Source organism: Pygoscelis adeliae, unplaced genomic scaffold (genome assembly GCF_000699105.1).
Source record: "Pygoscelis adeliae isolate BGI_AS28 unplaced genomic scaffold, ASM69910v1 Scaffold48, whole genome shotgun sequence".
Taxonomy (NCBI): Eukaryota; Metazoa; Chordata; class Aves; order Sphenisciformes; family Spheniscidae; genus Pygoscelis; species Pygoscelis adeliae.
The window spans coordinates 1,012,297-1,029,798 of NW_008825618.1; the positions used below are offsets into that span (position 1 = coordinate 1,012,297).

At 38.4% G+C, this 17,502-nt stretch overlaps 1 protein-coding gene across 1 annotated transcript in view; it reads right to left on the reverse strand.

The window, feature by feature from the left end:
* Positions 1–760: 760 nt before the first annotated feature.
* Positions 761–17,502, reverse strand: part of STK24 (serine/threonine kinase 24) — a 45,317-nt gene continuing 28,575 nt past the window's right edge. Inside the window, exons 3-10 of the mRNA XM_009333331.1 lie at positions 15,784–15,892; positions 15,511–15,668; positions 11,144–11,329; positions 10,740–10,885; positions 8,384–8,507; positions 7,354–7,422; positions 3,185–3,321; positions 761–825 (exon numbers count right to left, since the gene is read on the reverse strand). Coding sequence (XP_009331606.1) covers positions 789–825; positions 3,185–3,321; positions 7,354–7,422; positions 8,384–8,507; positions 10,740–10,885; positions 11,144–11,329; positions 15,511–15,668; positions 15,784–15,892 — 966 coding nt within the window. The 3' untranslated portion in view covers positions 761–788. The remainder of the gene's footprint in view (positions 826–3,184; positions 3,322–7,353; positions 7,423–8,383; positions 8,508–10,739; positions 10,886–11,143; positions 11,330–15,510; positions 15,669–15,783; positions 15,893–17,502) is intronic.

The window sequence follows — 17,502 nt, forward strand, 5'->3', positions numbered from 1 at the left end:
TTAAAACTGAAACCGTGAAAGAGCTCATGCTTGAGGAAAAACAATGATTTAAAATTTAAAGCTTTGAGAGACAAGGTGTGTTAAATTTAAAACAACCAGAAGTAGTACCATCATTAGAAAGTCACGCTCAGAATACAGATAAAACGGAAGAAATACTGGAGAAACAGAATAAAATTGTGTCTTTGCTGAGGTACGAACAGAAGGTTCCATAGTACAGGCTTAACTCTTTCAATGGCAAGTCCTTCACGTACAAAAATCAAACCAAGATTCACTTATCACATAATTCAAAATTTACATGTAAGAAAGGCAAGGCAATACTCAGTTATGGCCTGTCAAATATTTACCCCACTAACATTATCTACAGAAGCACTTTACCATTTTGTACACAGTGATTCGTTATGCACGTTGAAAGGCTTTCAGTTAAAAAAGACATTATATACATATCTGTACACACTTCCAACAAACGTACGCCATCGCCCAGTGGAATTCTTAAAGCAAGATACCTGAGGTTTCTCAATATCTTCAATTTCTCTATCACAAACCTAAATATACATTTCAGGTTTTACAAAAAGACACCTCCCTGGAATATGTGCATTATCATTAAAAAAAAAAGTATAGCTTTAAGGAGCTGAAAAAGACTGCCTCCATCCGAGAGACTTCGTTTTCACTCTTGCACATGTAGGGATGTCCTTCCGCCAAAGGACATTCCAGCGACTTGAGGGGCAGAACAACATCAGGGTGCGCGCCTTCAATGCAGACACCGTGGGATCTCCGTTGTCTTAGAAAAGTCAGTAGGATGCAGTACTTCCTCCAGCCAGCGAGTATCTGAAAAGGAAAAGAAACAGTTTTCCTTGTGACCTTCGGAACAGTGTTCCACAACAAGCGGCAACTAAAAGTTACCCCATTTTATGCTATTGAAGTTCCAGCCTTTTTCCCTGCCGAATGACACCCGCCACTGCTGTCACGCTTTGAAGACAAAAGCCAAAGAGCTGAACAACATGTAAAATGCACCCTATTAGAACACCGCTGCTTTTCTAATGAATAGCAACAACCCCTGCTCAAGCGTGTACTGAGAAGTATATGATGATGTAAGAATCCAGCTTTCTGGGGGCAACAGTTTATGATTCCAACTTTCCTACTTAGCAAGTTTACATCGTAATCTTTCCAAAATGTCACTGGGGCAGGAAACCTGTATTTCTTGGTCTAAGCAGATTCTTAAGAATCATCCAAAGAAAGCAGCACACATTTTAATCACGTTAAGCTTTCAATAAACTTGATAAAACATCAGAGATCAGAACTGGAAGGGGAAGGCAAATGGAATCACTCAAGTTAATTGGGCAGATCTTCCGAGGGTCCCAACTAATACGTTCAGACAAACTTGGGAAATCCAGCTTTAACCAGTCATAAGGGGAATGAAAATCTCATTAGAAACATGTTGTTAAAGAGCCATCTTCAGTAGTTAGCTATCAAATCGAGAGGATATTGCAAGTGGATACAAGAAATGACTTAATGATGTAATTTTTTGCATATTTCTTGTAGTATTCAAACAAGAAGGAACTACCTTTTCAGAAGCTGACTCGCTCCAAAAACAGCTTTATCCATGAGGGATACCTACTAAGCTACGGAAGGGTTCAAACTCCTTTTTAGAGGGGGATCGTGCCATTCATTTCTTTCACTCACTTTCCGGAAGGAGTGCTAGTCATGATCACACGCTAGCTGAATATCATCCCTGGCATAAGAGAAAGTTCACCCAGATGTGACTCATCAACAAACGTTCTCTATGAGTATTGCTCTCTCTCCTTCAAAGAAAATGAAGTGCCTGCCTCCGCTGTTATGAGACATTATGACCGAGAAAAACGGCAGTAGTCCAAGGAAGCAAACAAAAATGATGACTGTTGCTGTCGTGACAGGAACAAGTAAGATCATCTCCAGCATCCGCAAAAGAAGCGCCCAGTGGAAAGCCTGTCTCTACAGGGTCATTTTCAGCTTCAATAGCAGCAGCAGTCTTTGAGGTTCCCAGTTCCAGGAAGGCCCTGTACCAAGCTGATAGAAACTTGACGCTGATTGGACTTGACGTTGGACTGATGAAAGACTGGGGTCAGTTTTGGAACCTCTAATGGAAACAAACTGAGATGGAAGCTCCAGAAACTCTTTCAAGCCTGCCAGGATCAACTGAAAGGAGAATCAGGACATCTGGCATCAAGGAGTGACCTTTTAGCACTAGAGATGCTCACTGGGCTTCATGCTTAACGGCCCAGAAAGCAAGAAACACGACTGCTTGCAGATTTCTTGGCAGTGATTTTTACTGAATGACAAAGTGTCAGCCTGGCAATCCTCTGCTTTAACTTCAGAGGTGTGAATTCTTAAACTTTACCAAGCTGTGGTTAGAGATGGTACAAGGGAGGCACCTGCTCAGAGGGATCTTTTTCAAGGTAGCAGTCCATGATTAATCATTGCCTTGAGTTTTTTCTAGTACCAAGCAATCCAACCTGGATGGTGTAGATTCACAACAGCTGTGGACTCCTGGATTCGAGGCTGTATTTAAAGTCTCTTCAAGCAGTAATTCTGAAATTTATGCCCCTGATCTTTTCCTGCGTAGCATTTAAAAGAACATCAAATTGAGTGTTCGTTAAGAATATATTCCTGACCTAGGCAGTTAGAAAATCTCTTATGAAATTTGGCCTTTTGAAGTAATACAAAAAGTTGGTTTTGGAGGTACCACCAAAAGGCCATACAGACTATCTTAAATGAATGAACAAGGAGCCACTTACTCTGTGACTGAAAGAAACACAAACTAACTGAACGGTCCATTTATTGAAGTGGGTAAAAGAAATGGAGAGTGACACAGGGCATCCTCTGCAACATACACCCAGACACCGAGAAAGCGCGAATGTCCCTTATAGGAACCGCAAAGGGAAGAGGCTGTCCAGCCTCATTTGACACACAAGATGCACACCAACAGGATGAACGTACGTATGGGCTATCACCTGAAGCTAGAAATCAGAACTGCTGATACTACTAGTTTTTTTTCTACTAAGCAAACACAATTGTACAAACTGTAGGCACGAGTGGTTTTTTCCCTCTATTATAAATAGAAATTAATTCTTTCAATTTAACACTACTCAAATATTTGTAGAATCAGATCTGCAATTTTCTGTAACCCTTAGTGAAATAGTTTCATTACCTCTGAAGCCTCTGCACAAGGCGTGACACCATGTTATCTGCAATGCCCGGACAAGCCTCTTCAGCTAAATAAATGGCCTTTCTCAGTTCTTCTATGGAATCTGTGTTACCGCCACACACTTCACTCTTCTCTTTCAACTGAAAGAAAAACAGGAAGAGATATATTAATAAGATACTCATAAATATTTCTGTAAACAATACAGTGCAAAAGCTTGTTAGGAAGTGACCACCAGTGTTCACAATGTCAGGATTTGACTTTCATTATACACCCTCACATCCTGAAGACGTTTTTCATCCTGATGTTAGTCTTTGCAGTAGTTACCAGGATGTCATTCATCTTCACAAGTCTTCAATCATTCACACATCCTTTTCAGCGTGCTCACATTCAAAAATTACGACAAAGTATTCCAAGAAAGATACGCTATTTACCTGTAGCTGTTCGGTGTCAAGATGTGCTGCTTATACATACTCACTTTAGTATACATACTTGTACACCGATAGCTTATACGCATACACCGCAGGTGCACTTGTGCAAGCACTGTTAGAAAACGTTTTCATCCTGTCAACTCTATCAACAGAGTACCCTGAGCACTCTCTCATCTCTCCCCTGAAGCAAAGGATCCCATGATTAGCCAGGAACCGAGAGCTGAAAGGGAACATCTCAGTGCTTCGCTTATGTAGGAGCTGGTATAATACACTGAGTATGGCTGGTAAAATGCTTTCTTTCTCAGAAGTCACTAGAGAACATTCAAAAATCTCAGCACGGTGTGGGCTTCCTTGGAAAAAGTGTAGTGTTACTAGTAGTAAGGGTGAGTAAAGGCATGGCCTTCTTTCAGGGACCGGACTTGCCCCAGCAGGTTGGATGTCTGCATTTACAAGTTTCTCTCCACATTTATCACTACAGCTGTTGTCAAGAGCTGCTTTGCAGCATCCTCTTAAGAAGGATGGAATCAAAGTCAAAGGCCGGGGAAGGGGGGGGGATGGGGGACAGGGGACAGATGACTGGTGAAAAAAAAATACTCCAGTTGGAAGCTGACCGGGTTTACGAGTGCTTTGGACCAAAGAGTTTGAGTTGTTTACGCAGAACTAAGGAACAGTGAAATATTTTTCCACATATTTCTCTACAAATTATTCAATTAATTTAAGAGTCGTCTCTGAATGCCGGACCTATAGCCAGTCTGCCTTTATGCCATTACTGCCAGTAATGACGAAAGCTTAGCTTGAACAAATGGAAAGTTTGTGCCACTTTCTGGGATATAATGTGGGCGTGCATACACTTCAGGCCCTACTTAAGTATAGCACAGGGGATTGTGTCACATGGAATAAGCATGATCCCTGGAAAGCAGAATTAATAGATCAAGACGATTTTGAGTTCAGTGTAGTACAAGACATTCTGGAGGGAACAAAGTGCCAGTGAAGTTCTTCGGAGATGTCCAAGCACTAAAGCAGCTTTTCAGAACTTTCTGAAGTGGATTTTCAACAGGTGTCAGGAACTACAGCTCAAGAGTTGCCATCAGCATTGAGGAAAGGTTTCTCTTTAAGAAGGAATCTGAGTCTTGCAAGGGAAAACATAAAGGAAATAATCATTGTTCTAGTTCCACATTTAGCGATGGCTTATAGGTATGTTAGGGCATCCTCCTGAGCGTAACTCAGGTCTCAACAAAAGGAAATCAAGAGGTCTGTGTGTGCGTGTGTAGAACAGCTGAGATACAACCACAGCAGTAGGAAGGCTTCTGTACTTTTCTTTGGCTGCTGCTTGTGTTCTCTTCACTACATCCAGGATACTCAAGAGTGAGATCTTGCATACAAAGCATAGGTAACAGGAAGACACAAATGCCTTTTCTTTTCCCAGTAATAACTAACCCTTTCTTAGTCTAAACTGGGAAGTCACAGCTTGAGGACAAGATGATAGAAGTAGACAGTAGTGGAAACATTACAACAAAGGACACCTCCGGATCTCCTGCCTTCAAAAAGGAACCCAGAATGAGATACCACATGCAGTACTCCGCCAGCATCCTCGGATAAGGAGAAAGAAACCACATCAGGGTGGTAGCTGGTCACTGAAGATCACAAATAACTGACAAGCATGACAGCTTTGTTCATTTTCAGGCTGTGTTTTGTTTTCTGTTGTTTGGGCATCTTGTTTTGTTTGGGGTTGGGTGTTTTGTTGGTTTGGTTTTTGTGTTGTTGTTTTTTTTTGTGGTTTCTTTTTTTTAATTGCTTTGCTGAGGTGCACCAAGCTTCACATTACTACCAGCAACACAGAGAGGCAGGGCCCCATAGCTGAGCAAGCCTCTTCAGCCAAGGCTCCTAAGTTGTATCAGAGTTCAACTGAAGGAGAAGGATGCAGAGCACAATTTTCCCCTGTAAGATTACTTAGGGACAGCAGTTGTTTTTTACACCTGTGTGCTGTGTCAAAAGCTTTGAAGCCTCCATGACGACAAAAAGCTCTGAAAGCTCTGACAAAGCTTTGTTCTTTTTGGAGGAGTTCCATGGAGTAACTCACTAATTTAGCTAGCAATAATTCCTGAGGGTGCAGATATCTTTGGTTTGAATGCTAAGCAAATGGAACACTGAAAATGTAACGTAAGGCTTGCTCTACACAGAGCAGAGACAGTAGCCATGCCCGTAAGAAAAAGGAAACCCTGCAATGAGATTCTGGAGCAGTTTGGGAAAGTTGTGGCTATCCACCAGAAGTTGCATGGAAGAGGAGTCTGAAATATGAACCAAACAGCAGCTACCAGACCAAGAGTCTTCTCCCACTGCATGAAAAGATACAACAAACAAGTGTGTGAGGAAAAATTTTTCTGTAGCCTTTACATGCTATAGAGATGAAAGTAAACGGCAATCTTAATAAGGACTACAGTGAAAAATGTTTGTGTTGCTGCAGCAATGCTAGGGGAATCGTGTACCCACAGGGATCAGCAAGTGGCAATTAAAGGAACGGCCTTGAAAATGAAAATGGGAAGCAAGAAAGGCAAAGAATGACACGGTAACTACTTAGCAATACCATGGGAAGGAAGAACCCAGAGCAGAGATATCTAGAAGACAGGTAATAAAGGGCATGGTGGAGAGAAAATGAAAAATAAAGCAAGCATAAAGATGGAGGATGGAGTGTGGAAGACAGTGGATGCAGGACCTATATCATGCTTGGTATTGAAAAGGAGAAGGAAGACCTAAAGGAGATGCAGAGCAACCAGAAAAATGTTTGGGAGACGGAAGAGTAGGGAATTGAAAGAAAATTCTCAAGCAGAGGCAAGCAAGTGGGTAATACATAAAGAACTGCAATGGAAAATGCCAAAAATCCTGGTATAAAGTGTTTCTCCACTTTACATAGAAGAATGACAGGCTGATGTAATATTGGAGTCTGAATAACCAATACAGAGGTCATCCCCTTTATGTAAATTCCATTGCTTTACTGCACTCAATATTCTTAATAAGCAGCATGCAAAACTCAATGATAATCCTCTGAAGCAGGACTTTATTAATTAGAACAAAATTAAGACAACACCTTTTTATTAGAACAATTTCTCTAACTTTATTTCTGTAACAGTTACAATGATTGAAATCATTATTTAAATAAAAAATTGTCATATCAAAGCTAGGATGAGAGGGGAGTTTTTGTTTCTTAGAGTTCTATCAACTTTTTAAAATACATCTGGCTTCCCCTTCATATGTTTTGGGTTTTTTTTAAAGTTGTTTTTAAGTATTTGGAAAAAACAAATATAAAAAATATAAAATTCAAAATGGGAACCAAAATACAGTTTTCAACACTGAAACTCAAAAGTTAAGCTCTTGCTGATCTGGTCCACAGCCATATCTTGGAACACTGAAGAACTTAAAATTTGTAACGGATAAAATGACAGATAAAGAGATAAAGCAGTGTCAAAAAATGGAATGCTGCAATCCAAACATTTACATACCTTTTTGGTTTTCATGTTCATTGCTTTAGACTAGCAAGGTCGATGTTGCTACCATGCACATGAAGTATTATTAGAAGGAAAACAAAGCTCTCAAAAGCAGACATGCATGAAAGCAAAGGGTACAGGTAAAACTGTAACACATCAAGTCCCAAATGGGTTGTAGAAACCTTAGTTGTCATTCATCATATTTTTCTATTTTTCAGAGACATAAATCCTGGAATTGTTAAGTTTTAAAGCAATAACTTACCTCTGCAAATAAAGGGGAGATAACTGTAGACAGGCATTGGGATAGAGGCCTCTTTGGGATATCCTTTTCCTTTAAAGAAAACAAAATTCTGACCAATTTTATTTCTGAAAAAAAGCATCCTCATTGTGTTCTGTTTCTAATTAAAGAAAAAAATAGTTCCAACACACTACATTTTATGAAAAAATCTGTTTCTATGTATATACAAATATGTAAAGTGTTCTACAACAGACTATTCCAAAGCACTGTGGAAAATGGAGGCTGAATTAAAATTTGAGGCTACGGCACCTCAAATACATGCAAGCTCAAAATTTAGGGGGAGGCAAACCACCAAAACCAAAAAGCCAAACAAAAAAACCCCACCAAACAACACTACTGAGCATGTACTAAATCATAGACATAGAGATTTACTAGGTTCCTCCCGTATGATACAATGTTTTTCTTATATTTCTCCAGTTCTGATAAGAGCACACGCCCAGAATTTTCAGAGCCAGGGTAGCAACCACTTGCCCAGCCACACAGGCTGCAGAAAATATGATGGAGCAGCTCCTAAACATCCCTTATTCTATTTTTTGGTTTTTTGGTGGGGTTTTTTTTGGACATATGCACATTCTATTCTTTGCTACACTGTAGACTTCTTTTCCTAAAAGACTAGAATGCCTTCCCCAAAACCCAGTCTAGCTTTGTACTGTACTGGTTAAATTTACTTTACAGAAGGAAGATTTTAAAAATAAAATATTGCCTGGTCTTCCTCCAGTGGTAATATTTCACAAACAACAGAAATATTTTAGTACATGTTTCACGAACTACAGAAAAGGGACACATTTACAGAATACCCAAACGTCAAGACTTAAAACGTTTTGTGAAAGGCAACTGTAGCAAATACATTTTTAGCAAAAATTCTGAAAATTTTACAATTTAAATGCTTTTAAAGGTATATAATAAATAGACTTGTAAAAAATACAGAATCACCTCACTAAATTATTAAAGCAAGAATTATCTCCTTGTATAATACCGTCAATATTTTGAGCACCTTATTTCTTTGCAACTCCAAAGGCTGGGCTGCTCCGTTTTCTAGATTCTTGGGGTCTTTTTCTCTTATTGTAAAGATCCACTCTCCTGAATCACTCCCACCTGAAGCCTGGCCATCTGGTTCACTTCGGGATGAGGGGGGGGGAAAAAAGTTTTATTACCTACACACCTTATTGTCCATATTCATTCAATATATATGCTAAACATAAAAACTCCAGTCAAGACCAAAATCAGGATTCTATTGTGCAAGCCGATAAGTATAAAGACAAGTATGAAAAGTAATGTAATTTATCTTTTGGGGAAATTAAACAAAAAAAAAGAAACCAAGATACTTCACAATGTTAAATTAACTTCAAAAAGAAAGAGAGGTATTACAGATGGAAAACATTATCCCAAGTTACATAACAAGTAACATGAAGTGGTTTATTGCTATCTGAAAACTGGCTTTAGCAGAGTACCTCAAATCATTAGGGATGGGGGAAAAATTAGGAGACTTAATTCACTTTTTTGCCTAGAAAAACAGCTAAGACACTAGCTTAGAATACCTTTGAGGAGGACGGTTCATCCCCAGCCTGTTAGCAAGGTAATTTCCCACTTCAAAAAAATTGGCTAAAAAAGTACAGATACAGCATGGCTTTAACAAACTACATCACTGTAAATCAATCTTTTGCCTCATTTTTTTGTGGATGGCATAGTAATTTTTTCTGTAACTCCTGCGAAGTTAAAAGAACAAAAATATTTATGCTGACACTAATCTGTCACTGCATTACATTTCTCCTCTCACTACCATAAATATCCTTCTCTAATTTCATTTCTTCCTGATCTGTGAATTAAGTGTGATTTGCAAGAAAACCACCAACTAAAAGGGTATGTAGTGGCCACTGTACAAAAAGTATTTAGCGCAGCCTACCAAGTCAAAAAGCACGTGACCAGTGTAAGAAAATTCTCCAAGACTTCTGCCTGAAGCCCCACAGAACTTCTGGCTGTCACTGAAAGAGGCAGGTCTACCTTCCTTGTATACATTAGCTCTAGCAAGCTGATCCAACAGTAAAATATTTATCAATTTGGAAAGTTAGTATTCCAGCATGACAAATCAACTCACCCTTTTATCACATCTAATACAAGGGCTGCTGTGGAAGCAGAGGAGGGGAAAGCAGGCTTAGACATAACGTTAAATTGTCTCACAAGCACGCAATAACCATTCTAGTTCCACTACTCTCCTATACCAAGCCATCAAAGCTGGTCTGATATTCCACAGGAGCAATGGACTGTAACCTCGAAGTTCAGTTAGTAACTGATCTGAGACTAGTTTTAGGACTAGTAATTTACCTTCCAAATCAGACCTGGTTTTGGGCTGGAACTGTGATCGCTGGCAGGAATCAAGCCATTAATAATGTAGGACAAATCTACAGCTGTAATGGCAGCTCATAACTAGCCTGATGCTTGCCATTAGCACACAGACTGGAATTGCAGAGAACTGTTGTGTTTTCTTTATGATGAGGAATTTAACAGGTTTGTGAATAAATTGTGGCAATCCCCTCACTTGATTTTCAAAAGTGTGTAATCTCATGATACCCACTATTTTCAAAATTACTTTTAGACTAACAAAGTTTAAAAGTTAACTGAGTCGTAACTATTTGTAACTTGGTTTCCTAAGGAAACCAACTCATGAACCTATTGAACAGGTCCATCAAAATTTGATGGAGAGAAGTAAAAATTGGAAAGGAAAGAAATCTGGAAATATTTACAACCCTTCTCCTTTTTCAATAAATAATTTGACATTTCACAACTATCATGCTGTAATGGCCCAACCTTTCCGGAAGGACAGAAAAGAAAAAACCACCCTCATAAAAAAAACTAGGTAATATGGTTTGTACCCCAAAACCCCATTATTATGGAAGCATTGTCCACTAACCTTCTCTTACATGCAAGGATATGCTGCTGCTTGTTTACTCAGATAGCTAGAATGAGGGGCAGCCTGCCACCAAGGAGACAACTCCCCTCCCTAGGTGGCCACATGCACACACAGCACAGTGCATGTGCACACTGCTACTTGGCTGCGCAGGGTGAGACTTACCTTCTGTTCGCACGACAGGAGTAATAGTTGGCCTTATGTCTAGGAAGGACCCTAGACCCTACATAAGAGAGAAGGTAGTATAGAATGGGCCATGAGAATTGTTCTCAGCAACTGTAATTTGCATGAAATCCCTTGCAACACTGAAATCAAGATTTCATTAGTTTACCAAGGCTGCTAAGCTGAAAAGCTGTAAACAACAGAACACAGGAATATATGTGCTAAAAATAACTACTTGGCTCCTGTATTTACAAAGGATATTTCACAAACTCATCAAACTTACGTATCTGAGTCATCAGAACTGGAGTCGTCATGACTTTGTTCAGACTTCCATCTCTTGTGCCTATCAATAAGGTCAGTCAGGTAGGAAGTTTTCTTTGAGTTTCGTAAAATAAATTTGTGTTTTAAGAGCTCTTTTGCAGTAGGTCTCTTAAAAAAAAAAAAAAAAAAAGATTTTTTTTACCACATTTGAGAGTGTTAAGTGACTCACTATAAAAAGATTAAGAAATCCAGACTTCAGTCTTGATACAAATGAGATTTTAAATATATACAGTATCTAAGAAAAAAAAAGGAAGATGCTGGTGAACATGTTGCCCCATATTGGAAAAGCTGAACTGCACTTATTCATGTAATTCATGTAAACCAGTCAAGTTCTCCACTATACATTGACAAACAGATGAAACTCACAAAGCTGGGGTCCTTGTTTAAGCAGGCCTCAACAAATTCTTTGAGGGATTTACTGAAGTTTCCTTCCAGCGTTGGTGGATTGTTCTTAGGAATGAGGAACAAAACCTTCATTGGATGCAATTCTGAATGAGGTGGCTCTCCTTTTGCAAGTTCTATGGCTGTTATGCCTAATGACCAGATATCTGCCTGTAAGAAACAATGCTTTTAAGATTAGGTTGGAGAATGAGAAGAAACAGTGTTGCCTGCAAACATAGATTTTAAACCTTTACTGTAAATCATTTGTTCTTGTTAACACAGTCTGGTTTATGTGGTTAACCACATAAAATAAAGTATACAGAGTTCCTTGGTTGTTTTTACAGCATAAAGTGGTTCTACTTATTAGAGTGTTATAAACTAGCATTTTTTCCACCATATTCAAGTACACTATGTAAATATAGGGCAAAGGTCAAATATTGGCATAAAGGAAAATGTTATAACATGCACAAGGTTTTTCCTCAACAAGCTAGTACAACCATCAGAAATTTAATAGATCAGAATATAATTTTCCTGGGGTTTAACACTGTCTTACTTCTTCACAGACTAGAGAAATGCAGTCTAGAACAGTATTATTCAACTTTTTCAACCCAAGAGTTCAACGAGTGAAGTATTTGGTTGAAGTAGCTTCTGAAATATTGACAGCACTTTTCTACCTGATCTGCTTTGTAGACCTTCTCCTGTGAGCCATGTCTCGTAGGCCAAGAAGGCCTGATCTAAATCAAACTTCCCTAAGTCATGCCCATGCAAAATGCAGATCCAAAGGCTTACAGCCAAGTTAGAGGGACAAATCAAGAATGCAGCAGAGACCAGTGCTAGATCCGCTACCATTTAATTTCATTGATGACTTGGATTCACATTGTTACTGGATGCCACAATATGCATATTGGGTTTTTTAGGGAAGATTATTTAAATATATTTGTTTCATAGGTTTTTATCATCAAAATGTGCTACTCCTTCTAGGGAACGCTGTCTCTCTAGATGCAAATCCTATTTCCAAATCTGCCTGAAGTAATGTGAAGTAATGCATCATAATTCTCTATGTTCTCCTGAAATAACAGACCTAAAAGTCAAAAGAATGGGTGAATAAACCCCTCAGAAAGGTGAAAGAAAAAAATTTCACAGAACCATCTGTTCCAAAGGACAAAATATCAATTACAAATATTTATGTTTTGTTTTTTCTGTTTCTTTTGAAGTGAAAGCAGAACAAAGATTTATTCTCAGGAAAACAGGAAAGATCTGAAGTGAGCTGTCTGGTTTTACTCCCAAACAGAGCATTTGGAACTTTGCTATGCTGTAAACAGATCTATTTCCAGGTACTGGATAGAGTAGAGATTTCATTTTTCACTGCTGTCCTTACTAAGGGGCCCTCTAATCCATCTGTCTCTGCTCAGTTGATATGTTAGGTTGTCTTTGACTAACTCATACAGGACTACAGGCTGATAGCTGCAATGTATGCATCCATTCCACTATCATAGCTACAGACTACAGCATGACTGAAAACAAGCTCCTTCTTCCTTGTTCAGACAGTATTCTATTGTTAAGAGCTTAGTTACTTAACTTTGCAAGTAAGTATGGAAAAAAAAAAAAAACTGAGTCAATTAGCATACCATCGCATTTATGAAATGATGTTTTGTTAACCCATGTTACAGAACTGCCACCTCGCACTGAGCACAGAGGATTACACGAGTATATGAGCTCTGAGTTTCATTTATCTTAATAACAGCATTATCAGCTAAGCTCTCCTCAAGTCTGAGTATAATTGTGAATAACTTCCCTCTAGCAGGAAAGCTTTTCTCGGTTATGAAAGAAAAACGTCACCTGCGAAGATGAGTCTTCGTGTTAAACAACTGAGCATTATTACTTCCAATTTACTCTGAATTTCAGTTTCTCAAGAGGAATGTGTTAAAGCCATATAAATGGATAGGTTTTCTTCTGCCAGACTTCCAGTCACAGATGGAGTATGTGTATATATAAGTACAAAAATCAAATTTATATGAGTATGTGTGCATAGATATCCACATGCTCGCACGCACATATATAAATACTTCCTTTTTTCCCCTCATATATTTATAACTTTCTACTGCTAGTGACCTTCCTCCACAAAAAATAAATTAAAAAGTCCAACAAACGAGGGCTGCACACTGAACTCTTTGAAGTCCAAGATGGGTTTTGGAAGCCCACTCCTGTTGGAAGCATCAAGAACAAACCCCCCAAATCCTCTGGAACTGTAACCCCTCCTTTCACAGATAAGAAAGGATCTCAAAACAGGGATGCAAGTACCAATTGCATGTGTATCCAACTAGGCATATCAAGGATGCGCTGTCTGTGACAATGAAACCCCAGAACAAGCGCAAATCGGTCCTCCAAATGGGGAGGGAGAAGCATGACCTTAAGAAGTGATGACGCTATATCATCACTAAGTTTTACCACAAGTTATGATTTTTACAGTTTCAGATCTTGCACAAAAATTATTCTTCTAAGTTCAGATGAGAGTCAGCAAGTCACTGGTAACTACTATTTATTGCAGTACTGCCATAAGTCTTTCCTCTTCCATTCTAATGAGTAAAATTTAGTCTGACTTTGAAGCTTTTGTAAGTCAAAGAAAACAGGCTATGTGCAAGAGTAAAAACATTTTAAAAATTAATATTTATTTTTCTATTAGAAATTCTATAGTAGTAAGGACAGAGAACTAGATATGGGAAAACTGAAGCACATAAGAAAAGACGCTGACTTTCAGATGAAGAAAGGAATCAAAACAGGATGAAGAAGTAAGAACTATTGCCAAAATAACAGAAATTAGAAAGAAGGGAAAGATCCTACGGCGACATTTTATCAAAGAACAAATAGCTTGGAGAGAAGGAAATAAACGGTATGGGAAACGATAAACAAAAAAGGAAAAGAAATTAAAAAAACAGGTGGTAGCTTTAATATAAAGCTTATAGTCATTTTTTGACATTTCACTATTTTTCCCCATGGCTGATAGTTTCTTTAGCAGCTAGATTTTATCACCCCTGTGGATTACTTGGACTTGAAAAATAAACTATAAGGGAAAATGAAAAATAAAGTTGAAATTTTTGCTATCGAGTACACCTCTCAGATTAGCTACTGACCACACTGAAATGCAAACATTACAGCTAACTTACTCTCTCACACAAGCCATCCACAATCCTATGTTCTCAAATATATCAGTCTGAATTATTTTTTACAAAAGTCTGACAGAAGCTGTGGAAATTTTAGTATCTATATCAAAAATCACATACTTTGATTATTTTTTAGGCAATAAAGACAAGTGTTGGAATGTCTTGTAAATATACCTTGCAATACGTGGACTGAGAAAGAATAATAGGAATATCTTAAGGACACAAAAGAGTTTGGGAATGGGACTGAATAAAGTGAGAATGGAATGGGCAATTCTGTACAGCAGTTACGGAATACACAGCTCACATATGCATAAAGCAGTCCAAAATGCCTCACATAATCTTGAGAGCACACGATCGGGAACATAAATTGGGACTTGGTTTGACATTGTTCAGTTTCACATATTTTAAAAGAAAAATACACAAAACGTACGCCATTTGTCAAATCCTGAATTAAAACAGCATTTTTCAAAAATGCAGACATTTTTTGTCTATGAAAAAACCCTGCTTCTCTACCCTAACAAAAGATATTTCTATTGTGATCCAACAGTATATTACAATGGATATATTGTGCTTGTGTTGCGATTTCAGTACACTGCTGTACCACTCTGCTAAATCAAAATCCTGTGGAATGTAAATATCTACAAATAAGTAAATTTGATATGAAACATTAAACCCTCCTTGTACGGAATATCTAAAAGAATGTGGTCAGAGAGTAGCATAGACCTATGCAGCACATTCTTCCACAGGTGAATAACAGCACTTTCAAACAACACTTTCACGCCCACCAAATCCATACTCTTCAACAGTCTTGCTGACCTTTTTTTTTTTCCTAAAAACAAGTGGAAGCATATTAACATTTTGTATATATATGGTCTCTTCTACTTTTAAACAACCATCAGAAATACTCTATTTTTTTAATTCAGTAGAGTGGGATAAAAGGCGAGAGGATGTACTTGTCAATATTATAATATTTCTTGCCATCTGGATGAGCTTAATACACTAGGAAACTTAAGGTTTGGATACAAATTAGGAAAGCTTCTTTCCTTGCCAACAGCTTTTAGCTGCTAGGTATCATCTAAACATACACCTGTCTAGACACAGCCAAAATTATTAGCTACATTCTGAAGACCGACCTATGTAAATCAAGTTAAAAAAGGAAGGGACTTTGGCTAATGCCTTGAAATACCTTACCTTCGAATCATATGCCGATTGCTTTATTACTTCAGGTGCCATCCAAAATGGTGTTCCCACAAAGGTATTCCTCTTTATCTGTGTATCTGTTAGTTGTCCTGCTACTCCAAAATCTGCTAATTTTACTTCTCCTTGTTCAGATAGCAATACATTAGCAGCTGGAATAAAGAAGAGGAAATAGTGGAAGTTAAGACATTTGACACTGGAAGGGTGTTCATTTATATTGCGTGAGCTCTTTTAATATTATTACAATACAAATAAAAAACAATTTACCTTTAATATCTCTGTGGATTTTCTTTTCTGAATGCAAGTAATCAAGTCCTTTGAGTATCTCCCTCAATATCGTAGCAATCTGGGTTTCATCAAGTGAGCCAGGTTCTAACTAGGAGACACAATTAATATTTTTATATATATGTGTGTGTGTGTATACATTTATATAAAAAGGAAAAACAGAGAGAACAGAAATAACACCGTGAGTATAAAAAGACTATAAAACTCCTTCTGCCACACCTCAAAACTTCCAATTTGCTAACTTCATAACATGAGATACAACCCAGAATATTCTTTAAAAAAAATACATAGTTCTAAACTAAGTGGCTTTATGAACAACAGGCAAAGAAATACTTCATTTACCTAAAACACTTTTAAGTTTGTTAAAGGCTCCATAAAGACACAGTTTCAAGTTATTGCTTTGTGGTCAGGTCATAGATATATACACTGCATTTGAAAAGCATCTACATTGTAATCTGATTATTAATGTGACACTGAACTTACATGTGCAACTCCACAGGCCCTGTTATGAACCCAAATCTCAAAGTCTGAGAAAAAAACTAAGGCATATAAGGTACCACATCAATCACATATCCTATTACTATATACTGCAAGGGATTTTGTGAAGCTCTCTAAAACACAACTCAAACTGCTAGGCTGACAGAGCATTGCATATTTAAAAAGTTAACTTTTTTCATATAAAACTGAAGGTATAAATCTGCAAATCATTAGAATTAAAGGTTCCAAGTAATTTAATTCTTATGAGAAGAAACAGCAGTGGTAGATCTCCTCAGAGCTCTCTACAACTGATATAAATTCTAAAAGTGAGTATGCCACTAACTCTAAAGGGACAGAGGAAAGGTCACTACCCAGAAAGGCTTCTTAACCAATAAAGGCATTTCGAGAGAGAGACTGAAACTTTGTGGACAACAATTAATATCGGAAATATTTCCAGCATTCTACTTTACTCCACAATAGCAGTCACTGAAACACAATCAAAAAGTTCTACCTCTGAAGCTTCGCTCTGTGAGAAAGCAAGCATTTCACATAAAAATTTTCAGATAAAAATTAGAATGTTACACCCCTCAGAAATCGTCAGCTAATAGGTAGGAAGAGAGATAATATTTCATGTAATGCAGATGATGTATTTGTTTTACCTTTGTAGCTTTACTCGCAATCCTTTTTGCTTTTCTTTAGCTTTGATAATATACATGATATGGCCACTCCCTGAAACCCACTAAGACATTCTCAAGGCTTTGTTCCGGCTAGGCTGCAAGCACCAGTTCAAGACTTGGCAACATGATACAGCACATCACTGGTAAGTGAGCCTACCAGGGGAGGTGCTTCGCTCGACCTGCTGTTTACAAACAGAGAAGGACTGGTGGGAGATGTGGTGGTCGGAGGCCGTCTTGGGCTTAGCGACCATGAAATGATAGAATTCTCGATTCTCGGTGAAGTAAGGAGGGGGGGCAGCAAAACCGCAACCATGGACTTCTGGAGGGCGGACTTTGGCCTGTTCAGGACGCTGGTTGAGAGAGTCCCTTGGGAGACAGTCCTGAAGGGCAAAGGGGTCCAGGAAGGCTGGACGATCTTCAAGAAGGAAGTCTTAAAGGCGCAGGAGCAGGCTGTCCCCATACGCCATAAGAAGAACAGGCGGGGCAGATGACTGGCCTGGCTGAACGGGGAGCTCTGGCTGGGACTCAGGAAAAAAAGGAGAGTTTA